This window comes from Aspergillus pseudodeflectus (assembly GCF_044049435.1).
Source record: "Aspergillus pseudodeflectus strain CBS 756.74 chromosome Unknown BJX68scaffold_43, whole genome shotgun sequence".
Taxonomy (NCBI): domain Eukaryota; kingdom Fungi; phylum Ascomycota; class Eurotiomycetes; order Eurotiales; family Aspergillaceae; genus Aspergillus; species Aspergillus pseudodeflectus.
The window spans coordinates 138,756-163,842 of NW_027263819.1; the positions used below are offsets into that span (position 1 = coordinate 138,756).

Consider the following 25,087-nt stretch of genomic DNA (forward strand, 5'->3'; position numbering starts at 1 on the left):
ATTCTTAATTATTGAAGTTTCAACCGCCCATGTCTCAACGAAAGAGCCGTTAGTGGATGGATTGTCAACCCTTGTGCTCAAAGCTCCGAGTCTCCAACTGAGGGGAGCAATGCCCGATTGGCGTAAAGCTCTAATGAGAGTGGAGACTTTACACAAGAAGCAGAGACTCGTGGACTGATGCTATTGACTTTGAAATTTGTGCCCCCAAAAGAACAATTTTGCTGCAAGCGGGTATGACAGATGACGCCCAGACTGACTGTTGAATGGAATAGAAACAGCTGTCGGGTCGAGACTTTTAACAATCTCAGTTCACTACCCAACTGCAAAGATATGTATTCTTCAGCCCGTCTTGGGGTCTTCAGGGCGGGTTTCTCTTTGTCAGAATATTCGTATTGCTGACTCTGCGGTATAAGACATGAAAGCCTCCATTGCCTCCAAGAGTCGACCAGGAACAATGAGTCCACACATGGGAACTGAAAGGCTGAAACCTTGCAAATTCAATCCCAGTCATCCACTCAGCAAAGTGGCGCAATCCTGGCCAGACCAGCGCATGATGAGAAAGCCGAACGAAACGACGAATAGCGCCACGGCGAGTGGGCAGGGCCCTCAGGACGCGATGCGAATTGGGGGAAAAGAAGAGCCCACAGAATCCAGATGAGCCACGAAGCCCACGTCAGAGCAAGACCGCCAAGGCTGTGTGGCTTCAGGCACCGAGTTTGGGAGTTGCTAACTTGCTGATCCCCCTGGCCGCCGCTGGCGTTGCCAAATTTACCGGCAAGAGGTGTGGGAAGAAAAGGAGACGGACGCGCTAACAAACCTTGACCATCCGATGAAGATCCAGACCCTGAAGGGGAACCAGTCAGATTTCCGTGGACCGGTCGTCCACGACTCTTTGGCTGATTCGTTCCGGGGGCTCCGGCTCAGGTACCCGGTGCTTCGTTGGCTGGTGCTTTTGTCGTGTTGGACAGGTCAGAGATGAGATGGCAGCCGGTGATTTCTCAGATACCTACGACGATGGGAAATACAGCATAGTACTACCAACAGTGGAATTGCGATGAACCATGGAAGGACTGGGCTGGCAATCAAACGGGACACTCAGTTCGTGGGGCGGGTCTGGGGCTGCCCCAATTGGACCGCTCAGCTTTCTTTGTTTTTGGCGCTAGGACCACTTCTAGTTAGACATGTGGCCTAGCATTAAATACCGCTCTGCCCGTCTCACCACCGGCCAGACCCTCGCTTTTTGCGTCTTTCTTCCACACCACTTCTTTCTCTCCAGTCTCGAGCCTCTCGTTGACAAGCGTCTGCCACTCTCTTCCTGCATATCTGCAGCTTTCGCTCCTTCGCACACTCTCTTGACTGCGTTGCATCCGGCCTGCTGTGCAGCTCATCCAGCAACACTTCGCTCCTTCACTCAGAAACTAGGCGCTTGTCTCTTTCCTTGTTGAATATATACAACACCCAACCGCACATATCGCATCCATCATCAACCGCAATGGCTCCCATCAGCAAGACTCTCGCCATCGCTGCCACGGCCTTTGCGGCCTTGAGCGCGGCTGCTCCTGGCCACAGCCACGGCCACAAGCACAACCACAAGCGCGACGCGGTTACCGTCTGGGAGACCAAGACCGTCACCACCTGGACCACCATCGATGTCACCACCACCATCCTGCCCGGTCAGCAGGCTCCTCCTAGCACCATCATTGAGGAGAGCATCAACCATGCCACCGCTCCCGAGCCCGAGCCTGAGCCAGAGACCTCTACCAGCACCACTACCACTACCACTACCACTACCACCAGCACTACCACCAGCACTGCTGAGCCTGAGACTTCCACCACTGTTGAGCCTGAGGTCACTGTCCAGACTCCCGAAGTCCAGGTCGTCAAGCCTAGCGTCCCTACTGTCTCTGTGCCCACCGAGATCCCTATCCCTACACAAGAGCCTGAGCCTGAGACGACTACCCAGGCTCCCGCCCCAGTTGAGACCTCGACTGTTGAGCCTGTTGCCTCTGCTGGTTCCGGCTCCGGTTCTAGCTCTGGCTCTGGCGGCCCTTGCTCTGCTGGCTCTCCCTGTGTCGGCCAGGTCACCTTCTATGACACCGCCACCTCCATGAGCGCACCCAGCAGCTGCGGCCTCGTCAACGATGGCTCTTCCGAGGACGTTATCGCTCTGCCAGTCGGCATCATGCAGGACAGCGACTGCGGCCGCACCGTCGTCATCAAGTACAACGGCAAGACCTCCAAGGGTATCGTTGTCGACAAGTGCATGGGCTGCGACGACACCTCGATCGACTTGTCGCGCCACTTCTTCAGCCTGCTCGCCTCCTTCGACGCCGGCAGACTCCACGGTGTTGAGTGGTACCTGGAGTAAATACCCCCGCAATATATGTCTTGCGCCGCTTTTTTTGTTCTTACATTCGCTATATCATACTTTTTTTATCCTTCCCATCTACGGGATGCCTTGCCAAGAGGCATTCATTCACCTTATGCTTCATGTTTATAGAGATTGGGTTGTGGTAACATAACCAACCAAACCATTTGTTACTTCAACATGGAAAAAAAGCAGCGCGGAAGGGACAGGATCTGGAATCCCGCTGGGGACTTATGACGCTACGAATCAAGTGTTTTCGGAGATTCTGTCTCGTAGTGTTCCTCTGTAGATCCGACATCGGTTCTTACCTAACCCATACTAGTAGTACAGGGAACCTGAATTGCTTGGACGGGACCCTTCCGTGTCTTATTGAGTGACTTATTGAGAACTGCCAAGAGCACAGCCAACCATTGTTGTGGACTAACATATTCCTTTTGATTCCAAAGCATACCTGCATAGAAGTCGGATCGTGAAGAATCAGAAACAACAAAGGGGAGACAATGGGGATCGCAATACAACGTCAAGGTTCCCCAGTCTCGGACCCAGTGGACTGGATGGACTCTGGGGTAGGCTAAGAGAAGATAGCAACGGGTCGTGTGTGCAGCATCCATGGACACAGCAGGGGACCGGATTCGAAGCCCTGGTTGGAGAAATTATGCGAACCAGGAAAAAAGAGAGAATCTTAGATTCCTCCAAGCAAGTTGGGAAGAATTGAAGCTGGAATTAATTGATCCCTTGACCCACAGTCCCTCGGGCCCTGTTTTGACTTTTCCCCCTCGCTTCGTGTTCGGGTTTTCGACTCGAGCCTTTTCTTCCCTCTCTCTCGAGTCCTCGAGTTTCGCTCTCTCTATCCATCTTACCCCGGATTTCGCTCTCTTCGACTCGACTCGACTCCCCTCGCTCCTGTGGACATGCCTTTACCGGCCATGGACTTCTCGCACTTCCCCGAGTGAGCCGTTTACATCATGGAGGACCGCCGACCCGAGGTCCTCGTCGTCTCCATCGTCTTCTTCGTCCTCGCTACCGTCTTCGTCGCCCTGCGTTTCGTCTCGCGCATATGGATCGTTCGGAGGCTTGCGTTACACGATTATTTAATGCTCCTGGCTTGGGTATGCTTGCAACAGTCCAATCCATGAGCTTCCACGTTCTCGTCAGCTCCGCCCGCCTACATGCTAATTCCCTGTGCGCTTCGACAGCTCATCAACTTCGGATTCTCCTTTGCTCTGTTCTATGCCACTAAAAAGGGCCTTGGTCTACATGATGTCGACATCCCTGTTGCCGAGCGAGCTAGCCTCAGCCGCGCCAACTATGCTTTCACCGTCCTATATGTGAGTGTTCCGATCCGAGTGCTCCGCACTTCGGCCACTATGACATTCGCTCATTACCGCGCCTCCACTAGAACCCGGCCTTGATGGCCGTAAAGTCCTCCATCCTCGTCTTCTACCTCACTCTCACCCAAGGCGAAAAGATCTTCCGCTATGCAAACTATGCCACCTTAGTCGTCGTCAACGTTGCCGGACTGGCGTTGACTTTTGTCAATATCTTCCAATGTCGGCCTGTCGGGGCCGCATTTGCGGCCTCGCTACCAGTCGACGCGCGTTGCACCGATATCTTGACGCTATATCTATCCTCTTCGCCGGTCAATATCATCACAGACCTGGCCATTTTGGTCCTGCCCAATCCTATTCTTACTCGTATGCGACTCCCGCGGAAACAAAAAATTATCCTTGTGATTACGTTTAGTTTTGGGTTCTTCGTCGCTGTCGTCGATGTCATTCGCATAGCATATCTGCAGGAAGCCACCACGTCTCGGGAGATTGCTCTTCGCCAAATTCATCTCCAGAACTATGGAGGCGGCGATTTTGCCTGTACTTGGCCCTCATCTATCGGTTGAACATTTCAGTCAGCTAACTTGTCCAGGGTATGCGTCTCTTTCCTTTATGTGGTCCGTTGTGGAGGTCAATGTCTCTGTGATGTGCGCCTGTGTACCCAGTCTCAAACCGCTTGTCGCGAAATTGGTCCCCAAATTGATCCGCGACACCGATGGGAGTACTCTAACGAACCCGACCGATCCGCCAGTACCGCTGCCACTGCAGATGCCCACCGCAGACGCAATACTAAATGACTCCGCAAACCTTGTGAGTCTGTCAGAGATCCTGGCAGCTCCTGGTACTACAACTACCGACGCCGAAGCCAATACAACCACCCTTACGAGCACGTCTGATCCGCGCAGTATGACCTTCTTCGACTTTGTCAATATGAAGAAACCAGCAAATATGTTGAAATTAAGCAACAAGGAGTCCATTGCGCCAAACGCGATTACGACTGTTCTGTTTTTCCTGTGGGGATTCGCATATGGCTTCCTCGACATTCTCAATGACCAGTTCCAGCAGATTGTACGACTCGACAGCTGGCGGTCCCTCGGTCTCCATTGCGTCTACTTCGGAGGGTACTTGGTGGCTCCACCGCTAGTTGGACGCACAGTGTTGAAGCGCTGGGGTTTCAAGGCGACGTTTATCACGGGCCTGTGTTTCTATGCCTGTGGCTCGCTGATATTCTGGCCGTCCGCTGTGTTGACCTCTTATTCCGCGTTCCTCGTATCGAACTTTATTACTGGATGCGGGCTCGCCATTCTCGAAACGGCAGCGAATCCGTTCATTTCTCTCTGCGGGCCGCTGGAGAATTCAGAGGTACGGTTGAATATCTCGCAAGGAGTTCAAGCAGTAGGGAGTGTCCTGTCTCCCTTGCTCGCCAAGCGGGTTCTATTCAACAGTGTCACCGACGTTTCCTCTTTGGTCGACGTGCAGTGGACCTACCTTGGGATTGCCCTGTTCGACGTGCTCCTAGCATTGGCTTTTTACTACCTGCCGATTCCGGAGGCGTCTGATGAAGATCTGGAGGAGCTAGCGAATCGTCGGCGGGACGACAACCGGGCCGCCCCGTTTGGGGTTCCGATTGTCTGGATGACCCTTGCATTAGGCGTATGGTCACAGTTCCTATACGTCGCTGGCCAGGAGGTCTTCTCCATTAGCTTCGAGTCCCTAGTCGCATCCGCGTATCCGCAACGACCTATGAGCGAATTCGACTACCTAACAATCGGTCGCTCCGTCTTCGCCATCGGCCGCTTCCTCGCCGCCTTCTTGCAGTGGTTTCTCAAGCCCCGTTGGATTCTCCTCCTTTCCTACATCGGCATGATCGTCTTTGCCGCCCTGTGCATGAGCACCACCGGTCCCACAGCCATTGCCATGGGCATGATGGTCTTCCTGTTCGAAAGCGGCGCCTTCAGCATCATCTTCGCCATCGGCCTCCGCGGCACAGGCCGCCACACCAAGACCGCCGGCTCAATCATGACTGTCGCGATCAGCGGTGGCGCCTTCCTGCCATTCGCACAGTACGCCGCCCAGCGCGCAACAAACAGCGTTCCCGATTCGTACAGCGTTCTTGTCGCGCTCTTTGCAGCTGGCGCGATATTCCCAATATACCTAAACCTCGTCCCCGCCGCAAAGAAACAAGTCGACCCCGTACCAAACGAACACCTCCGACATACGCGCCGGCGCCGAAGCCGACAGCCGCGATCGAACCCCATGCCGCGAGAGAAGGCCAACCCATCGCAGGGCGGGGTATACTCGCGACGAAGAAGTGTCCTCAATGACCCGGACCCGCTGCCGACAATCGACCTCTCCGGGCCCAACTCCCCACTAAATTCTATATCAATCTCGAGATCGAACTCGCTTACGGAGCGGGATGTCCAGCGGATCCCTACAAAGGATAAAGATCTCTCGAACTCGAGCGACGAGCAGTCGCCCATATGACCTACATAACCTACACACCCCCACACACTCGCATTGTCACGCTCACATATCCATCCCTCTCTTGTTTTATTCGACGATCGATGCATAAATGATACCCGGCGGCATTTTGGTTGCATTTTGAATAATTTTTCTCTATATCTCTCTCTATTAACGCCTATTCCAGCTTGGAGTTCAGGTGCAAGCCGCAATGCGCATTGGGCTTTTCTTTTCTTTCTTTCCCCTCTTATTTATAACTATATATCGCCTAGGATCTATACTGGTCTTGGTCTTGGTCTCGTCTTGCATTGGCATTGGGTAGCTGGGCATGAATGCGGATTAAAAAGTGAACCTCTTATATAAATGATAATCAACCTGCTTAGTCTATCTTGAGACATTTTACCCCGATACAATTGACTTCCATCTGGCTGTCTTAACTTGTCTATCAAGAAGAGCCCGACAGATACTACATGTCCGCCAACCTAGAGAACTGCCGCTGTGCGACTGTGCAAAAAGTCCTCCACCTTAAACCTACCTGGGGTAGTCTGCATTGATATACCATTAGTATCTACTTTGCTTTGACAATAAGGCTAGGTCTCTACAGAACTAAGAAGGCATGCTTGTATACCTTAGACAAGTTTGGCGCCTGGATTTAAAAAAACGAAGGCTATGGTTAGCTTTTTTCTGAAAGCCCAGAAATCCATCCCTGGTCGTCCACAGAATGATATGGCCATACGGGCAACGTACCGCAAGCGGACTGAGGAATCGCGTGAACCGTGGAACGAGATCCTTCCGTAGACCAAAGATTGGATCCACTAACCGTGAGAAACAAGAACCTTCTGAGATATGAGATATGAGTCTTGAGTACTATCCAGCGGCTATATAAAATGTAGTATATATTATAGATCCAGCTAAGCACTTAGATCTCGATCTTAATCTCGATCGATGGAAGGAATGCGATGAACATTACCGCCGGGTGAAACTTGGGGGGTTATTCGGCCGAGATCGACGTTTGGCTGCTGCGTTGCGGCCCACTTTCGAACTGCCGATCTGATACCTGCTCGTACAGCAGTGGTTTGTATGGTACATACCAGTACCTTTGCTATGTATCGACTCGAGTGATTGTGACTCTCTAAGTCACAAAGGGGAACTTTCAAGTTGCTACGTGTAATGCTTTGTCGAGGACCGAAGTTTTGAGGTATCGAACAAGCCCAATTCGTGATTGTGTTAGTTTGAAATCTCAGAAGGTCAAGGACTTGAAGGGTTTGTCGTAAGGTGCTTTGTTGATAACCGTGGCTGATATATATATCCAACCCCATATTGTGTACGCACAAAAGTCGTGACTTGAAGATGGTAATCATTATTTAACCTCGAGCACAGCACGTGTACCGTGATTGTAAGCGTATCAGAGATCGTCCCCAGACCTCAAGCCTCGCGTATCCCCCTTTTCAAGGCTCGCAGTCGGCTGCCATTGTTGGACGTCGATGTTGATGCCCAATATCAATAAGAGAAGTCACAGACCACAGGTTCGGCCTAGTTTCAAGGCCGAGAAGGTGTCAAGAAGACGCTATGCCCAGAGCAGGTCTGATCTACATCGGACATTTAAATTGACTTCTCGACGGCACTTGGTTGTCAAAACTTTACCAGGCCGGAATGCAGTGGTTTCGCGGCGTGTTCAGATTTGTCCTGGGGTACCTCGGTAGCGGCGAGGTAATCGATTCCTGGAAGGCCGGTGCGAGGAACCCGAAGCAAGCAAGCAATAATGTCATTCACAAAGAACTGAGTCATGAGTGATGGGTCGGATCATCGGATGGATTCAGCATGGAACGCTGCTAGAACCTGTCCTGATTGTTGAAGGAAAGGGGCTTCAATTCACTTGTCAGATAGATTAAATTGTGGGGCATTGGTTCCGTTTCAAATCTAAATGGTTCTGAAGATGCTCTGAGATGTACTCTGGGATTGGACACAAAGCATCAGAGTATGAGATGTGAATCTGCGATGTATCTACTGGTATATTTTGACCAGCAGACGCATGCACGGATCGATAGGGAAATTAGATAGTAGACCCTCCAAGTCTCCAGAAGTCAAGTCGTCCAAGTAGCTGAGGTTATGTGGTGCTTTTTCTCCATCTGGCTAACATAGAGTAGGATGTATGCAATTCCGAGGCAGGTATCGACTTGAGATCGTCAGTCTAGGTTTTGCGGGAGGTGTTTGCGAAAGCTCACTGGCCAATTCGTGAAATTGCAGATTCCGCCATTCAGCAACGCCACCGACGGCGAATTCTCCGGAAACTGGGTTGATCCGTCTTAGGGTGCTGACCTGACACTGGCGAGTCTTTCAGGGGTAGAAGATCACGGTTACTACGGAGTAGCCAAGAATGTATAGACCTGCGCAGAGCCCCTGTCAGGGAGCAGGATTCAGTTAAATCTCCGAGCTTTGACGACGCCGACAGGCGGTTTGCTCCACTGGCAAAGGATAAACGAAACACCATCGAGACGTGTGGGTTCCACCACGACAAACCGGTGGGGTCGGCGATCTGACTTGAGTTCGACTTTCCATGATCATAGGTTCGCAGTCTTTTTCCATGCTTCCTCAAAACTTGTGTAGGCGATCCAATATCGTGCCGCCACTCTCCTCGTATCCTGTAAGATTCTCCGGACAGTGGGTGATTGGCCCGCCTGGCTCATTTGTCATTGAAATGCCTTCACCTAGTCATAATCGGGGAGCAATCCAAGCCCGAGAAGATCTACAAAGCTGTCGGCACTTCGCCTTGACAAGGCGCGGGGACTTCGCTTGAAAGACACGGTCTTTTTCGTTGCCAAAAGGACTCGAGCCCCTGGATTTCCGGGAAACGAAGGCGCTCAAGGCGGTTACCACACTTGAAGAGGTTATAGAAGAACCATCTGATCGTTGTCTCTTGAAAAGGAAGAAGAAGTCGCTACCGGGGCCCACTGAACACCGCACAGTCGCTCCTGCGGGATGCGTACCAAGATCTAGAAAACTTCGAACTACCCCCGTGCGCTCCGTGGTCGTGATGACTGAGAGGATGTCTCTTGTAAAGCGTCCGGCGCTCGAGGTCCAACCATCCAATCTTCCATGGCCAGCCAATCGCTCCATCTTCTCTCGGCCGCTTCAATTTCCGAGTCCAAGGGTCCTTGTAATGGCTGTAGAAAGGGAATAGTTTCTAACGGAGAAATGTCGTAGTCCTTCTTCACCGAAGCCCAGCCTCCACTCTTCGCCGCGAACAGATAATTGCAGCGTTCTTGCTCGTGCAGGCGCCCTACCCCAGATTGCCATTCATCGCCGAAGAACCCGTGTAGCACGCCTGGATAATCCATTCCGGTTGCCACAAGCCGACGGATGTAAGGTACCAAAGAGACCGACGGAGGTGTATTCGATGCCGCTGGAGATCCGTGGGAAGCCAATCCATCGCTGGTTTCTGGGGTTGTGTTGTCGGACGAGTTCGTTACCGGGTGCGGTTGTCGCTGAAACGGAAGCCGGATATTCAAGTAAGCAGAAAGCGCCTGGACGGGCCTACTGTGTTGTGCATAATCTAAAAAGTACCGCTGACAGGCTTGGTAATGAGGATACCACTCGAAGATGTCGAAATTGTCACCCTTGACGTTATGAGACGCTTCGGAAAGGCCCAACATCGCAGTCGGATCTGGATCGGAAGCGGCACGGTCTGGCCGCTGTTTGGGGTACCTGTTTCAGAACTTATTTTAGTGACTGCGACATTTCCAACGGCCATAAACCGAGTCAGCTTTCTCAGCCATTGCCGGCCCGGGGAGTAAAGCGGCGAATGGTGCGTGGGGTGTGGTGGAACGAAAGGAATTGGGCAGGAGCGGCGCAGCAGTGACTCTGAAACACAAGTCAACGCAATTGGGTTCCAAGCCTCCAAGCTAAGGAACAGATGCGAACGAAACCAGGCAGGGGATTTACTTGTTGGAAAACACCGTCCGGCTTCGACGTAGGAGTAGCGAGACTCGACGGCGAGGCGGCGAGGGCGACGAGGCGCGGAACAGGTTCCGGATGGCAGAGCCTAGTCCTCGACCGGGGTGAGACTCGTTCACGGACATCTGCTAGGTGTAGCCCATCTATAGGACCTGCAGCTACCGTTCATGACAAAGGAAACGCGGATATGGGAGAGGAGAGGATTAAAACAGAGAGACAACACGGGCGAGCCTTTTGATGCGAGGGGCCCATCTGAAAAGATGAAACGGGGCGCATGAGACGTACACTTGCGGATAGAAAAGCACAGGCAATAATTGTAGAGATGAAGGGAAGGAGCGAGGGAGCGAGGGAGTGACGGACGGATGATGCGAGCGGTGCTGGCAGATGGCAGATGTTGTACTCGAGGACAGGATCCAGATACCATAAAAAAAATCAGAAACGACTAGAGCAGAAGCTTTGAGGAGCCGGTACCCAATGGAGTGTGGTCGACGCCAGAGGCAGTGACTGTCGGTATAAATACTCATTGGGATCGATTGGCGATTGGCTTCTCGCTCCTTGTTCCTTTTTATTTTTATTTTTAGTTTTAGTTTTTTTCTCTTGCATTCAATAACATCATCTACATGGTAACCAGCACTGTTCTGCAGCATCAACTTACGACATTACTCGAAAGTCTCATACCAGGAACTGCAAATAACGGGGACATACCCTACTGTCTCTCAAGCCTCGAACAATTGTTCAAGAAAGCAGGTATCGGATCGGGCCTCAGTCAACCAGCGGATAACAGAAAAAGAAAAAAAAGGGCCATCGCGTGTCCCTCTCTCGAGCTGTGGATCCGGGAAACGGCGATAGGGCCATGGACCAGATTGAGATGCAGGACCCAAGGTTCCAAGAAAGATGTCGTTGGAGAGTGGTATCCCAATTGGGATGGCTGTCGCTCTTCAGGTGCAGGCGTGGCTTAGACTTGGGCTCTGGGAAAAACGAGAATCGGCCATTGGTGATCGCTAAGCGCCTCCAGAGTCCAGGGCTGCAAGGCTTCGGTGTTCCTCGGTTCAGGCTAAGCAACTTGGGCTGGTCAACATCTTAGACGGCGAGTCTTTCGCGATCGCAGATTCCGATCAACAAACCATGGTTTGCGGCTCGCCCTGGATTGAACCCAAGGAACCAGGATGCCGGTCGCCGGGATCTGGAATCCAAAACCGTGGATTTTGATGCTTCTCTTGTTCTTTTCGGAGATTCGATTTTCTTTGGTTCTGTGCATTTTTTTTTTTTGGGAAACGTTGTCGGTGATGAGGAGAAAAGGAGGGATGTGGTGTAAGTGGCGTTTCCATAGTTTAATGGGAGGGTCGTACATCCAGCGGTCAGATTCACCAAGTTGGGGGTAACAGTGCGGCTGTCCTCCGTCATCGTCATTATTTCTCTGCTTTGAAATCCAGAATCAGGGACCCTCTCCTAAAATGCTGCATCATTGGACTGCTGCACACCTGACAAGGCTTGACAACCGAACATATCCCGGTCCCAATCATGCAGGCTGAGGTTGGCGGGGTACGCGGCTGGAGGAAGGGGAGGGGAGGGACCGTTTTCCCCTTTCTCTCCCCTCTCCGTCCAATATTATTAGGTACCCAAGGGGCTGATATTTGCTCCATTGTTCTAGGAGCAGGATGGAACTTTCGATCGAGGACAAGATAGGAGTGGAACCGACCTGCAGCGATGGACAATCTCTGCCAGCTAATGCTTAATCCGATAAGGCCGCATTCATGCGAGATGAGTTTTCTGCATTTGACTCGATCGTGATGTATCAGAGATGAAGAGGCTCAAGGAACAATCCTTGTGGAGAAGGGATTCAGGTTTCAACCTCGAATCCCAGACAAGGTGAAACTGCAACTTCGGCTTGGAACAGTTGGGCGGAAAATATTGCCATGGCTCTGCCACTGGTGGAAGTTGGGCAAGTCTTGAAGTCGGAGATGCAGACGGTAATTTCGGTGAGTTTCGAATACGACTGGTAAAGTACGGTAACGTACGGAACTCCTCTTACAAGTTGCGGGGACCACCCGTCCGTGACTCCGATCATCAATTCGGATGTGAGAGGTCATTCTTCTCGAACTTCTTCGAGCCACGCGAGTGGCCACGAGATCTCTGTCTGTCGAGATCTGCAATTCCTTGATCTATCCCCAGCTTTGTTCCAACTTTCCCGATCAATAATGTACATTGTACCGCTCAACAGGGCTGTAGTAGGCTCAAACTGGACGCGCCAAGATGGAATTTGCCACCCATGACTGGCTTGGAACACTTACTCCACCCGACGCCGCCAAAAGTCCTGCCGGGGAGGAAATAATAACTGGTTTGTTCCGTCAGATGAGATGGTCAAATTTGATCAGTATCAGAGTGGTCCAGGCTGCACTGTACGTATCAAAGGACGAACAATCTCGACGATTGGCAGATCACCAAACACACAGAGGACAGACGGCATCGACACCAACTGGTTTGCATTGGCTGCGATAAATGAGCGGTGAGATGCAATTCACCCGTCGACAGCTGCCTTCTTAGTGCTATGCTCAAGGCGCAGATACTATCCCTTTCTTGCATCAGGGAGCGTGAAAGATACCACACCATTATGATTCTGTTCGAAGTACCCATACTCCAGAATCCTATCTCCCTGCAGTTTGTAACGCAGTTTCAGCACAAACAACCTGCCTTCAAGATTGTACTCCGTATCAGCCCTGGATTATTCCTCCTTTATCAATAGCCCTACGAACCTGTGATCCTTATCTCCTGCCGGTACCATGCATCGTATTTTGTTGCATACAGGCCGACAAAGGTTACTTAGCCGATTGGTTAGCGATACTAGTACAAGCGCCTGGAGTTTGACGTGCGTGAGTCAAAACCAGGATTCTGGAGGTGGACTAATTAGGAATATGATGCATCGCTTTTGGCGGCCAGCCCAGCAAATATCCTGACCATCAACAGTATCCGCCAAGGAAGGGCGAGATACGAGTATGCCCGGTCAAAGCCTGCAATCGTTCTGAATAGCGGACTGCCGACGCGATATTTCGTGTTGGGAACTCACACCTCCCTCGAGGTTGAACATGGCACGGGCTTTGATCGAGGCATTCCTAAGCGCTGGTACCGAAGTCGAGTGCTATCCTGCGTCGAAGTGCAGCTCAGCTCACAGCCCACTTCGAGAACGGCTTGATTGAGGGGTTCGTCTCCGATTTCCCTTCATCTTCCCGCATAGCGAAGCTTAGGCATCAATGAACCTGTTACCGCGGAGACAATTATTTTCAGTTCAAACTCTTTAGTCGTTCATTACTGCTTCATCACCTCGCAGCGACTCCTGGTCCTATTCGAAGCCACACGATCGACACGGATGACACCGCCACTAGTGACCTCTCTTGCCGGTGATTCGTGCAATGCCTTTGTAATTGGAGTAGCGTGGAGCTTACCTGGTTTGCCACTGTGGCGAGGACTCTATTCAAGCCACCATTTGCACTAGCCGCCGGAGCCACATGGCCATCGGGCACAGCTGCTTCGCCTTATCAAGGGATCCTTTCTATGGCTCGGATCTACATCTTCGCATGGTTTTCCTATACAAGGGTAGTGATTCTGCAAAATGAAACATGCGTGACCCTATTGTTCTGGACGATTGCCGGTCGTACGCGTCTGGGCGGTACCTGACAGCATCCCCTGTTCTCTCAACTCACAATGCAAAACTCTAGTCTTGGGTGTCTCCAGACGAGCAGCGCCTGGACCGAATTGGAACGGCTGCCTCTTCTTGTTACCTCAGCCATTTCCTTTGGCCTCTGCGGAGCCTTTCCTACTGCACTTTGGGTGCCACATCAACCGCGAGAAGAGGTACCCCTTGCCCTGGCGGAGAGTTCTCGTACTACAGGCATTATATACGGAACTCGGATATAAAGCACGGCTTGGCAGTTTTGGCTTCCTTGACAACATATCTATATCTGGATACACCACCAAGCCTAGCGAGGGTACAATGAAGGTATTGTGTGACACCGTGCTACCCAAAGCATCCTTTTGTCAGTCGACACTTTGCCTAGAGAGGAGATTATATCCGTTACATGTTATACGCGAAACACCAAGAACTCCGCAGGCGACCTTGTGTCGAATCGTCGATACTCATGTTCGTTGTCTGAGATGCTTACTCCGTGGTACAGAATAGTTCGAAAGCCCTACTTTATCACGACGGCGCTTTTGATGTTGACAAATCGACCGGCCTAATATAGTCACATGATACCGACCCAGCGAGATGATAAGCATTGCAGCATGAAACTGGCGCATGCCTTGGCATGAGCTTTGGCGAAGCAACACCCAAGCGTCGTGTGATTCCGTCCACTGGTGGCCACGAACACTCACTCACCAGTTCATACCCGAGTTCGTCGAGACCTTCTCGCATACGCGCTGTGATTTATCCCTTTGTCGCTCTGTCATGAAATGATGCAACGAGTAGGCACCAAAGTTTATTGAGATTGCAGAAAGGGCCTGGTGTTTTCAGACCAGCCTATCTCCAAGGACATGAATGACGTTAAATATTGTGGTCGAAAAGAGCTCACAAAATGCCAGCAAATAGCAACAGAAGCGCGGTCGATTGGATGTTGAAACCCGACACAGTGTGCTGACGACGACGATGATATAGTTCTTGCTGAGGTGTGAGGTGAAGGTAACCTAAAAGTTAGAAGATTCATGACTTGGGATGATGTCGCAGCTACCCCGGAATAGTAGTGAGCTGCTGGGGTAAACTGGGTGAGTCGGATACGGGGAGGATTGGGCTTTTTTACTTTTTCGACAACTAGCGATGAAGTCACATAGAGATAAGGACTTCTTATGCGATTTGATCATCGAATTAGTAGAGTTATCCATTGAACACGTAGACTTAGCCAGGGTGTCACTGCGATTTGGAAGGGCGCTCGATGCGAGCCATCCGACGGAACATGGGCGCAGCACTCCCGAGTTCCAAGACGAGCAAGGTTACGATATAGTTAAAGTCATGACAATGACTTTTTGACACGCCTATCGACGGGAGCAAAGCACGCACCAATCGCAGGGACCAAGTTGCATTAGCCGATGCTTGGCAGGCGATCCCAGCGACTTGGAAGGCTTGAGTCGCCCGCAACTGGCGCAAACCGGCAGTTTCTCTGCGCCAACCCCGGTGAGTGCTTTGAGCAGCTTGCTTTGCCCAGCACGAGTCGTCGAATCGTCGATTCTTCACTGGTCTTGAGCACCCGATGAGTGGTGGTCACTTGCTGCGGCTGCCGATTTACCGAGCCTTCCCCACGCTCTGGTGGCTGATCCCGGCGTCGGTGAGTGCAGACCAGGGGTTGATCCCTGCGTGTTAGTGATGGGATTATTCATGGGCTGATAAGGAAGTTGACTGCCTCTATGCTTCTGTTCTCTTTCTTGTAGCGACTGTACTCGTAAATCCGGTTAAGATTTACCCGGGCCTCGTAAGTCAAGTCAAGCGAGGAGTTGGAGTCGACGGATATGTATCGGATATATCCCCAACTAATACATTCTAGAAATCGAATGGCAACCTTGCAGAGGTTAGTTCTAATTAGCAGTTTCTATGTGGAGAAGCCATCAGATAAAAGTAAAGTCTGTCTTCAAAAGAGTTGGTGGGCACGTGGGGCTCATGCCTGAGGCAGGCTTGGCATCTCTCGCCTCCCAGGCTTCCCCTCCCTCTCCGGAGCACACCTCTCCTGGCTCTGCAACCTGTGGTCGCGTCTCGCTGGGACTTTCGCTCGCCTCCGATGAGTTTGGAACGGAAGTTGGACCGTTTGCATTCCCGTGGATGGGGAAGGGTCGCAAAATTTACATAATGCGACGAGAATGTCCCGGACTGGGAGCGGGTGGATTTCCGCCGAGAGATAAGGGAAGATTTTCTGTGACCTCAAACGATCGACTAACACCCCGAACTTCGGACGCTGCCACCTAGTACCGTTCTTATTCCCTTCTTCCCACAGCGCTGGTTCGCAGGTGGCCCCGACCAGTCAATCAGAGCGATTCGGTACCTCTTACCCTCGCCCACTTGCCAGCCGACTTTCCCGCCAGATTTTAGTCGCCTCCCGTCGCCGGTGCCAAAGGATCTTCTCGTCCGACTCCGGCTGTATACCCATTTGCCCCCCTCCGCCAACTGCCCTCTCCCCCTCTCTCCACCCCGGGTCTTTCTATCATACTTAAACCCGCTCGTGTGCCCTCTGTCCAACCTCTTTTTCTTCATCATCTCACGGGTTGAGCTTTTGACTGCTATACTTTTCGCATACCCACCACGCCACCATCTCTTTTCAGCGGCAAGCTTCAATCAAAAGTCTCGCCATCATGTCTAACCTTCCCGTCGAGCCCGAGTTCGAGCAGGCCTACAAGGGTATGCTCGATCTTCCTCTACTACTCGCAGTCCAAGACTGACTCTCACAGAACTCGCCTCCACTCTTGAGAACTCTACCCTCTTCGAGGCTCACCCTGAGTACCGCAAGGCCCTCGCTGTTGTCTCCATCCCCGAGCGCGTGATCCAGTTCCGCGTCGTCTGGGAGGATGACAAGGGCGAGCTCCAGGTCAACCGTGGTTTCCGTGTGCAGTTCAACTCTGCCCTCGGCCCCTACAAGGGTGGTCTCCGTTTCCACCCTTCCGTCAACCTTTCCATCCTCAAGTTCCTTGGCTTTGAGCAGATCTTCAAGAATGCCCTCACCGGACGTAAGTAGATCATACGATCTCCAAATCGTATACCAATACTAACTGCAACAGTGAACATGGGTGGTGGCAAGGGTGGTTCCGACTTTGACCCCAAGGGCAAGTCTGACCAGGAAATCCGCCGCTTCTGCGTTTCCTTCATGACCGAGCTCTGCAAGCACATTGGTGCGGACACCGACGTCCCCGCCGGCGATATCGGTGTTACCGGCCGCGAGATCGGCTTCCTCTTCGGCCAGTATCGCAAGATCCGCAACCAATGGGAGGGTGTCCTCACCGGCAAGGGTGGCAGCTGGGGTGGTTCTCTGATCCGTCCCGAGGCCACTGGCTACGGTGTTGTCTACTACGTCGAGCACATGATCAAGCACGTCTCCGGTGGAAAGGAATCCTTCGCCGGCAAGCGCGTCGCCATCTCTGGTTCCGGCAACGTCGCCCAGTACGCCGCCCTCAAGGTCATTGAGCTCGGCGGTTCCGTCGTCTCCCTCTCCGACTCCAAGGGCTCTCTCATCGTCAAGAACGAGACCGACTCCTTCACCCCCGAGGAGATCAACCTCATCGCCGACATCAAGGTCGCCCGCAAGCAGCTCTCTGAAATCGCCGAATCCTCCACCTTCTCCTCCAAGTTCTCCTACATCGCCGGCGCCCGCCCCTGGGTTCACGTCCCCGGCAAGTTCGAGGTCGCTCTCCCCTCTGCCACCCAGAACGAGGTCTCTGGCGAGGAAGCCTCCTCTCTCATCAAGTCCGGTGTTCGCTTCATCGCCGAGGGTTCCAACATGGGCTGCACTCAGGATGCCATCGACATCTTCGAGGCTCACCGCACTGCCAACCCCGGCGACGCCATCTGGTACGCTCCCGGTAAGGCCGCCAACGCCGGTGGTGTCGCCGTCTCCGGTCTCGAGATGGCCCAGAACTCCGCCCGCATCTCGTGGACCTCCGAGGAGGTTGACGCCCGCCTCAAGGGCATCATGGAGTCGTGCTTCAAGAACGGTCTCGAGACTGCTCAAAAGTACGCCACCCCCGCCGAGGGTGTCCTTCCTTCCCTCGTGACCGGCAGCAACATTGCCGGTTTCACCAAGGTCGTCGAGGCCATGAAGGACCAGGGTGACTGGTGGTGAACACTTTTGCTGTAGTGAAAGTGGCAGTGCCGTCTTTCGGCATGATTTGATGATGATGACTTTTCCTTTGAGCCTTTTTCGGGTTTATATCCTGTTTCATTTCTTTGGCATATTCTATTCTTGAGCGTGGATAGAGGCGCCGGATTCGTTTCTACTGCGTGGTTATTTTGTAGATAGACTTTGCATTTAGTATACCTTAGATCCTATACATATTTATTTCTTGACTTTCTTCTTCACAAAGTAAATCTACGTCGAATCTCCGTTTAAGAACTAGTCTTGGTTCGAGAAAAACTTTATACAACGAACAAGTTTCTTCAACAGACGATCATTCAGTCATTCGGATGGCTTCCTCCACGGGTACTTTTGGGTTAACCTGTACTACTGTACTTGACCAGCAAGACATGCATTATAGATCCTCCCTCGAACCTTGCCCAAGGTCCAATCTTTCCGACCTTAGAACGAAAATACCGTTTCATCGTGTCCCATAAAGTCAACCCCTGCCATCGTAGCCATCCCTTCCATCTGCGGCTCCATCGTCGAGTCAGCCAAGCCCAAGCCCATCTCCATCCCCACTCCCAACCCCAGTCTGTCCTGACTTCCACTGGCTCCGGCCCAAGGAGACACCGGCATAGAAACCGAGTCCGTCACTGGCAATACTGATCCATCCGCATTTCCTACCCCCGTCCCAGCTTGCATACTACGACCCACATTTGCATTCGCATTTGCAACCATACCATCATCACCACCGTCGACTCCAAACGCAGAACTGGGGTTATCCCTCGCCACCGAACCCCCCCGGCAAAGCCTCACAAACTCAACAAGCAACCTCCTCATCGCCGCAATCGGCGCGCTCAGCGCCCCGCTCTGCGCGAGGGAATTCGACACCGCGCGCAGGATCTCCACGTCGCCCTCATGGCCTGTTGCAATGGCGTTGCACAACAGCGCTATGCTTGCTGTTATTGGGTAGTAGAGGATTGTCCTTTGTGCTTGTTAGCATTCTTGATTGGGTAGGGAAGAGGAGTTGGAGGGGACTCACCAATGCAAATACGCAACGGTTTTCTGCTCGTCGCTCGATGCACAGATTGTTATTAGGGCGAGGAGGTTCCGGCGTGCCGAGTCGAGGTAGATGGCTGTTTCGGTCTGGGGCTGTGGTTGTGATGGTGTAGAGTAGGGTCCTGCGCCTGCACCTGGACCTAAACCCATCGCTGCTCCTGCGACTGATGTTGGTATACTCGTGGCTGTACCTGCGACATGGCCCAGCGAGATCTGCCGCAGATGCAAGAGATTCGTCAGGATAGAATGATACGCAAAGTCCAGCGTCGCAATCTCGCTCGTCGCGTCGAGGCCGCGCCAGTCGGGCGACGGTGGTTTGATCTGCCCTCTATATCAGAATCGCAATTCCCACCACGCTGATAGTACCAGGGAAAAAAGAACAAGAACAAGAACATACCTGATCAATATCCCTCCGCACCCCCTCCATCCTGTCGAGCAAAAACCTCCCACACTGAAACCGCTCATCGCCCCGCGCCCTATCCGGCTCATCCAAATACGGAATCATCGCATCCTGCACCTTGGCAAACTCCAGATAGATCCGCACAAGCTGCGACGCCGCCGCCGCCGCCGGCGGATCAACGTCCGTCCCGCGGTCAACGACGAGCACGCGGGCACTCCCAAACTTCCACGCGTAGTTGCGGTCCAGCGTGTAGCACCACATGAAGCAGTAGTATTCCTCCTCGGAGACGGAGCCCAGATCCGTGCGCATCCGGGCTCCGATCCCAATGTCCATGCACACCCGACACGCCGTCCGCGCGAGCTCCCTGCACGCACGGGTATCCCCGCTCCCCTGGTTTAGGAAGATCCCGCAGAGGATCGCCTGCAGCAGCGCGAGCGACGGTCTCGTCGTGAGCGGGATTTTCTGGAGGGCGGCCTTGGCCGTCTCGCGGTAGGCCAGGGCGCTGGTGCGCAGGCTCTGCGCGAGGTCGGGATCGGGCTCGGTGGCCAGCGTTGCGGTGAGGAATTTGTAGGCGACCGAGTTGACGCAGACGGTGTGGATTATCGAGTCCGGGTTCGTGGCTGGTGTGCTGGTGAGGAGGAGCGAGAGGCCCATGTGCTTCAGGGTCGGGTTGCTGATGTGCCGGAAGTAGTCGGAGATGAAGGGGCCGAATTTGGGGCTGCCGATATCTATGAGGCTTTAGTATCGCAAGTGGCTTCTCTTTCTCCGTTGAGTGAAGAGAGATCAGGCAGGGAGGGAACGCACCCTTCAACATCCAGTACAAAAACTCAATCGAGGGTACATTCCTCTGCTCCTCCGGCGGAACGACCCCAGCCGTCTCCGTGGAATACTCCATGCTCCCGAGTACCTGGCTCGCAACGGATAATGCACTCTCGAGGAGCTGGCTCCGGCCCCAAGAGGCGAGATGCTGTGAACTCGTATTCGAGTGCGAGTGTCCAATGCGCCGACGCCGGTTGATCATCTGCGCGTCTGTCAAGGGCACCACGGCCATCCAGCTGTGGAGCTCGTATTCGACATCGAGGAGCATGCTTGGGTCTTCGAGGATGTCTGCTAGGAAGGATGTGTCGAGTGTTGCAGTTGCAGTAGGAAAGTTGAAGCCCACGTTCACAAAATCGAAATCGTTAGATCTACCAATCGACTGGTCCAGTAGCGATCCGTACGCCGCTACCGATGCAGCGCCCACTGTCGATACAGGCGTAGACACACCCGAGGCCTGCCGATCGCGCGAGCGAGCCCTACTCATCATCAAATCTCTCTTGGGGAGACGCTTCATGCCGCGGGACCGGGTACATGAGGTATTCTGGTCGAGGCAGTTGCCGCAGGGGTCATTGCGGTCACAGCGGACCTGGATGGTATGTTAATCACAAGGATTCAAGGTTATATATATAGGGTACCATAAGCATGGGGTTGTACCTTGCGAACATGACACGAGTCACACTGTCGAGGCATTAGTATCCCAAATGAACGGAGAAGGCGGAACGCATACATACCACACGACGACGGGCTGGAATTTCAGCAGCCATTACCAGGCAATCGCTCAAAAGAAAAATGTATACAGAAATCCACCCTGGAATTGATCCATTCAAGAGAGAGGAACGCAATAATCGCCGACTCAATCCAACTCCAAACCCACGAAGAAGCAAGCCCCGTTTAAGGCTGAACGGCACAGAAACCCTCGAGTGTGCCAAGCAGCACCAGACCAGTCTGAGACTTTTTCTCTTGGGGGTTACGTATGGATTGAAACTGCGCCTTAATGTTAAGTATGGCCCGCCAATCAGCGTCCTCTTTTCGAAATACCCTTCAGCCCCCGTGGCTCGGGGATCTCCTAGCCCGGTGGACCTCATACCCAGAGGGGACCTTAGGGTTGAGGTGGTCTATTTCGGTTCCTTCGGCTGCTCTGATCCTCTCACTTTCTCGTATTGAGACTTTAGTCGAGCTCTAAACGTGCATAGCTCTCGACGAGTGAGTCGTTTCGATCGCGTCAGGGACATTGTGCAGGGTGGGTCAGGGTTGCCACTATAGGGGGGCTCGGGACCCGAGGACCCCGAGATTTACCGGAATTGTGCCGGGGATGGAGTCATACCAGAGATCAACGAGTTCATTGTAACGCTGCGAAGCTACCTATTTAGAGTACATTCGAGGACTAGATACTATATCACAGAAAAGAAAAATAAAGAAATCACCGTCTGACGAAACAGCACAGCACCCCCGTCTTGCCTAGGAACCACAACGCACCCACGAACCGGAAGATGGACAGCCCCGATGTCGCCCACAAGATCACCTTGAAGTACCACGCCGTTCGGGTAGTGGATTCGGTCTAGACAATCGATACATATTAGCACGGCAATCCTTCCAGCTCCGGGGAAGAAGTATAAAGACTTGCGAGGAGCAACATACAGAAAGACACAAATTCCCCACCCCCGCATTATTGATTAACAGCGCAAGCAACGAATTACTCAACGCCCAGAGCAGCACGAGATTCGTCCGGAAGGTCTTGTACGAGTCATCCAGCGCAACCGTCTTATTCGGCGGCGGCTCCTTGTACTCGGCGAGCGCCCGCCGCACCGTCGTCTCAAACTCGGTGTCGATATCCGCCTGCGGCTTCTCGACCTCCTCGACGAAATGCGTCTTGTTCGTGTCGGACGTCTTGGTCTGCGCGGAGGGTAGACTCGACGACTCGTCGGACCCCTTTGTGCCCCAGGACACGTCGTGCCAGTTGCAGAACGCGTAGACGTTTAGGATGTTGATTGTGGAGGGCATCCCGACAAAGTACGCCCAGGAGGAGGTGATCAGGTGCCACGGGTCGAGGTAGAGGATGCTGGCTATGAGGTAGGTGCCGTAGGTGGAGGCGAGGGCGACGAGGACGAGGCCGGTGGTGGAGGTGAAGAAGGAGGCGAGGAATCCGCCCGCGCCGTTTTCAAAGTCGAGGTCAATGTTGCCGCCGCTAAACGCTTGGGCGACGAGGTAGAAGGAGAGGGTTAGAATGTAGATTTGCACGAGGGAGAAGTAGAGGAAGGAGACGATGTATGCCATTTGGGATCTGGATTGTCAGTTCAAGGTTCAAAAGATATAGGAGAGTATAGGGGAGGCAAGTACCCTTTGGGTCTGTTTCCGAGGGCGAGGAAGAATTGGTGCATGAGGAATGCCAGGTACAGGACTTTGACGACGTTGTTGAAGATGGGCGTTGCCTCATTTCCGAATGGCCAGCCCTTGTTCTTGTTGGTTGCGCTGGGGGTGCCGACAATGTCCATGATGACCGAGGTCGTGAGCCAGTATGACGCTGAGAGGTTAGCAAAGATTTTCACTCCATGATTAAGACATACCTAGGGAGAACCAGGTCATAATCAGCTGGCAAACATTGTAGAGTAGCTGAATATGCAAGAAAAAGAGCCTGATAATGTTGTGCCCGCTCTTGTAGATCCTGGCAAAGTGCATGACCGAGTACAGACTCGCGGCAAACGACCCATTCAGCCATCTGCGCCGTTGACTCAGAAACTCAGGCGGAGCTGTCTCTCATTAGTACAGCCCACCAAGATCAGTATTGTAGATCTCACCCTCTGGCACATCCGTCTCCCCCTTGGAAGCCTTGACATAGCTCAACGTCCACTTCGACCCAGCCTTGGCCACAAGCTCAAAGCATAGAATCCGATCTTCTGCAAGAAACATATTCTTCTTGAAGATATTCATCCCCTCAATCCCCTTCTTCCCCAACTTCTTCGACAGCGTATGGTCCCCATGGAAATACTGCTCCAGCGGCCGCCCCATAATAGCCCTGTACCGATACGCCGAGAACGCCCCGGGGAGCACACTCACGTACCCAAACGAGCTCTCCAGCGGTTTATCGAGGATATTCGAGATTTTATATTCAAAGTTCTGCGCGGCTACCAGCGGGTTCACGAGCTTCTCCCAGCGGGGACCGAGGAGTGCATGGATCTCACCGCAGGCACCGCCAAGGTTCTTGTTGTTGTAAAAGGCTTCCCAGAGGGCGAGCAGCGATTTATGCCCTGGTTTTGTGCCTGCGTCGATTAGTATGCAGACTTCCGGGTTGAGGATGCGCCCGAATGCGTTGAAGAGCCAGCGGTGCGAGTTGATTTTCTTGCTGTTTTTCTGCTTCAGGCAGAAGATCATTTGGACCGGGGGGAGGTTGGTGGGGTCGTCCTTCTGCGGTCGGACGAGTTGTAGGGCTGGCGTGACTGAGAGCTGTGTCGTGTACTCGAACTATTTTTGAGTTAGCCAGGAAACTGCTATAACAAGGAAGAATACCAACGATATGCGCCACCGTCTCCTTCCCATCAATATCGTGCTTCATAATCCCATCCTGATAGATCCCCAGCGTAGCCAGAACATCAAGCGTCTCTTTATCACAAGGACTGATTCCATCAAAGACAAGACACACCACGACCTTTTGCCACGCCGGCCCTCCTTTATTCCAAAACTGCGTCTTCTTTAGATTGACAATGTCCCGAATGTTTTGCATCACGCCGTGGAGCGTCCGCGCAGTCAGCACCTTGTCCTCATTGTAGTATGTAATCGCTATCAGCAGCTCGGTGTACCGATTGTACATTGATGCCCGGAGGTTGTATCCATTGCGGAGCGTAAAGTCGTCGGGGTCGCAGGTTGCTGCTGTATCTGTTGCAACACGTCAATCACTGCCCATGCCATGCATGAAAATGAGATAGTAGGAAGGTGAAGCGGTACTCACATCTCAAATGCGTAAACTCCTCCGGACTCGACGCGCCATCCACCTCACGATACTTGGACTCGACCGAATTCAAAATCGCACTCGGCACCGGATAATCCACGCTCAGCACCGTCCCCTTGATCAGATTCACCCGCCGAGTCGGATACCGCCGCAGCCCGCCCTGAGCCGCGAGCGTCTGCCGCTTCTGCCACGAGGTGATGCTCGCCGCGTCGGAGCTGCGCTTCACGCTGAGAACCTCGGGACTGTGCTCTCCAGGTCCATGCCCGTATCCGTGTCCTCCATGCGGTGGAGAGACTTCGGACTGCCAGGAGGCATTGGACGGAGTGTGCAGGGCGTCGGGGTAGTAGGGGGACTGCGGGGACCGCGGCGGGTAGCCGTGCTCGGTGAGGCTGTATGGCTGCGAGTAGAGGCTCCCTGAGGCGGGAGTGAGGTCTCGCTCGCGGAGGGAGTAGTGGCGCTCTGCCTCCGAGGAGCGTGAGCGGAGCGGGTGGCCTTCGTCTGGGGATTCGGGCTGTTGGGGGTACGAGTAGTCCATGGTTTGGTTGATTGTTGATTGATTGATCGAAGGCAACTCACTCTTCGTCGGTCGCGGTCGCGGTCTGCGCAGGAGGCAAAAGGAGAGAAAGAGATGAACCTCAAGGCAGAGGCTGCATGGAGTCAGGGAGCAGACTCGAACACCTCACTGTGTAACCAGGGCCAGTCCAGGAACCAATTCCGAATATAGATCACGGCCCTGCACTCGTGGACCACTCGAAACAGCGCCCCACTGGTGATGGCCCCCTGATTGGCCGGTGCAGACCCACTGCTATACCGAGCCAATCACGGGCAGTCCAGGATCCGATCGCCATTTATAGTCGGGGGATATAGTCCTGCGCAGAATCTTCACTGTTTTCCAATTCACGGACCGCCGGTCGGGTCGAGTTGTGAATCCTCTGGGGCGAGCTGAGGCCCGTG

General features: G+C 53.1%; 7 protein-coding genes across 7 annotated transcripts; 3 read left to right on the forward strand and 4 right to left on the reverse strand.

The window, feature by feature from the left end:
* The first annotated feature begins 1,227 nt into the window (after window positions 1-1,227).
* Window positions 1,228-2,673, forward strand: BJX68DRAFT_152199 (RlpA-like double-psi beta-barrel domain-containing protein). Its single transcript, XM_071036682.1, has one exon. It carries the CDS (start codon window positions 1,493-1,495, stop codon window positions 2,366-2,368), a length of 876 nt encoding a protein of 291 aa, XP_070895911.1. The 5' UTR covers window positions 1,228-1,492; the 3' UTR covers window positions 2,369-2,673.
* A 585-nt stretch (window positions 2,674-3,258) lies between these two features.
* On the forward strand, window positions 3,259-6,368 carry BJX68DRAFT_152171 (putative MFS monosaccharide transporter). The gene is made up of 3 exons (XM_071036681.1): window positions 3,259-3,696; window positions 3,768-4,236; window positions 4,289-6,368. Exons 1-3 carry the CDS (start codon window positions 3,538-3,540, stop codon window positions 6,178-6,180), a joined length of 2,520 nt encoding a protein of 839 aa, XP_070895912.1. The 5' UTR covers window positions 3,259-3,537; the 3' UTR covers window positions 6,181-6,368.
* A 2,562-nt stretch (window positions 6,369-8,930) lies between these two features.
* On the reverse strand, window positions 8,931-10,061 carry BJX68DRAFT_152225 (uncharacterized protein). Its single transcript, XM_071036684.1, has one exon. It carries the CDS (start codon window positions 9,807-9,809, stop codon window positions 9,165-9,167), a length of 645 nt encoding a protein of 214 aa, XP_070895913.1. The 5' UTR covers window positions 9,810-10,061; the 3' UTR covers window positions 8,931-9,164.
* A 908-nt stretch (window positions 10,062-10,969) lies between these two features.
* On the reverse strand, window positions 10,970-11,855 carry BJX68DRAFT_152223 (uncharacterized protein). The gene is made up of 2 exons (XM_071036683.1): window positions 11,592-11,855; window positions 10,970-11,527 (listed from the first exon to the last, which is right to left on the reverse strand). The coding sequence occupies exons 1-2, from the start codon at window positions 11,751-11,753 to the stop codon at window positions 11,183-11,185; spliced, it is 507 nt and encodes a 168-aa protein (XP_070895914.1). The 5' UTR covers window positions 11,754-11,855; the 3' UTR covers window positions 10,970-11,182.
* A 4,391-nt stretch (window positions 11,856-16,246) lies between these two features.
* Window positions 16,247-18,147, forward strand: BJX68DRAFT_152324 (glutamate dehydrogenase). The gene is made up of 3 exons (XM_071036685.1): window positions 16,247-16,483; window positions 16,534-16,809; window positions 16,861-18,147. The coding sequence occupies exons 1-3, from the start codon at window positions 16,438-16,440 to the stop codon at window positions 17,916-17,918; spliced, it is 1,380 nt and encodes a 459-aa protein (XP_070895915.1). The 5' UTR covers window positions 16,247-16,437; the 3' UTR covers window positions 17,919-18,147.
* A 1-nt stretch (window position 18,148) lies between these two features.
* BJX68DRAFT_152353 (Zn(II)2Cys6 transcription factor) lies at window positions 18,149-21,241 on the reverse strand. Its single transcript, XM_071036686.1, has 5 exons — window positions 20,845-21,241; window positions 20,176-20,776; window positions 19,369-20,099; window positions 18,955-19,292; window positions 18,149-18,897 (listed from the first exon to the last, which is right to left on the reverse strand). The coding sequence occupies exons 1-5, from the start codon at window positions 20,917-20,919 to the stop codon at window positions 18,372-18,374; spliced, it is 2,271 nt and encodes a 756-aa protein (XP_070895916.1). The 5' UTR covers window positions 20,920-21,241; the 3' UTR covers window positions 18,149-18,371.
* Window positions 21,242-21,610: 369 nt separating this feature from the next.
* Window positions 21,611-24,668, reverse strand: BJX68DRAFT_277907 (chitin synthase-domain-containing protein; the record flags this gene model as incomplete). Its single annotated transcript, XM_071048417.1, has 7 exons — window positions 21,611-21,748; window positions 21,829-22,471; window positions 22,528-22,711; window positions 22,755-22,937; window positions 22,986-23,649; window positions 23,699-24,060; window positions 24,134-24,668. The coding sequence occupies 7 exons, from the start codon at window positions 24,666-24,668 to the stop codon at window positions 21,611-21,613; spliced, it is 2,709 nt and encodes a 902-aa protein (XP_070895917.1).
* Between the last annotated feature and the right edge of the window lie 419 nt (window positions 24,669-25,087).

Excerpts from the sequence above, each read along its gene's own strand:
- BJX68DRAFT_152324 (XM_071036685.1), top strand. The coding sequence starts at position 16,438 with ATGTCTAACCTTCCCGTCGAGCCCGAGTTCGAGCAGGCCTACAAGG. Across the intron at positions 16,484-16,533 it reads GTTCGAGCAGGCCTACAAGG|AACTCGCCTCCACTCTTGAG; the intron begins GTATGCTCGATC and ends TGACTCTCACAG. Across the intron at positions 16,810-16,860 it reads CAAGAATGCCCTCACCGGAC|TGAACATGGGTGGTGGCAAG; the intron begins GTAAGTAGATCA and ends TAACTGCAACAG.
- BJX68DRAFT_152225 (XM_071036684.1), bottom strand. The coding sequence starts at position 9,809 with ATGTTGGGCCTTTCCGAAGCGTCTCATAACGTCAAGGGTGACAATTTC.
- BJX68DRAFT_152199 (XM_071036682.1), top strand. The coding sequence starts at position 1,493 with ATGGCTCCCATCAGCAAGACTCTCGCCATCGCTGCCACGGCCTTTGCG.
- BJX68DRAFT_152223 (XM_071036683.1), bottom strand. The coding sequence starts at position 11,753 with ATGGAGCAAATATCAGCCCCTTGGGTACCTAATAATATTGGACGGAGA. Across the intron at positions 11,528-11,591 it reads CGGTTGTCAAGCCTTGTCAG|AGAAATAATGACGATGACGG; the intron begins GTGTGCAGCAGT and ends ATTTCAAAGCAG.
- BJX68DRAFT_152353 (XM_071036686.1), bottom strand. The coding sequence starts at position 20,919 with ATGTATGCGTTCCGCCTTCTCCGTTCATTTGGGATACTAATGCCTCGA. Across the intron at positions 20,100-20,175 it reads TTTGTACTGGATGTTGAAGG|ATATCGGCAGCCCCAAATTC; the intron begins GTGCGTTCCCTC and ends AAAGCCTCATAG. Across the intron at positions 19,293-19,368 it reads TGCGGAGGGATATTGATCAG|ATCAAACCACCGTCGCCCGA; the intron begins GTATGTTCTTGT and ends TATAGAGGGCAG.
- BJX68DRAFT_152171 (XM_071036681.1), top strand. The coding sequence starts at position 3,538 with ATGCTAATTCCCTGTGCGCTTCGACAGCTCATCAACTTCGGATTCTCC. Across the intron at positions 3,697-3,767 it reads ATGCTTTCACCGTCCTATAT|AACCCGGCCTTGATGGCCGT; the intron begins GTGAGTGTTCCG and ends CGCCTCCACTAG. Across the intron at positions 4,237-4,288 it reads TGGAGGCGGCGATTTTGCCT|GGTATGCGTCTCTTTCCTTT; the intron begins GTACTTGGCCCT and ends TAACTTGTCCAG.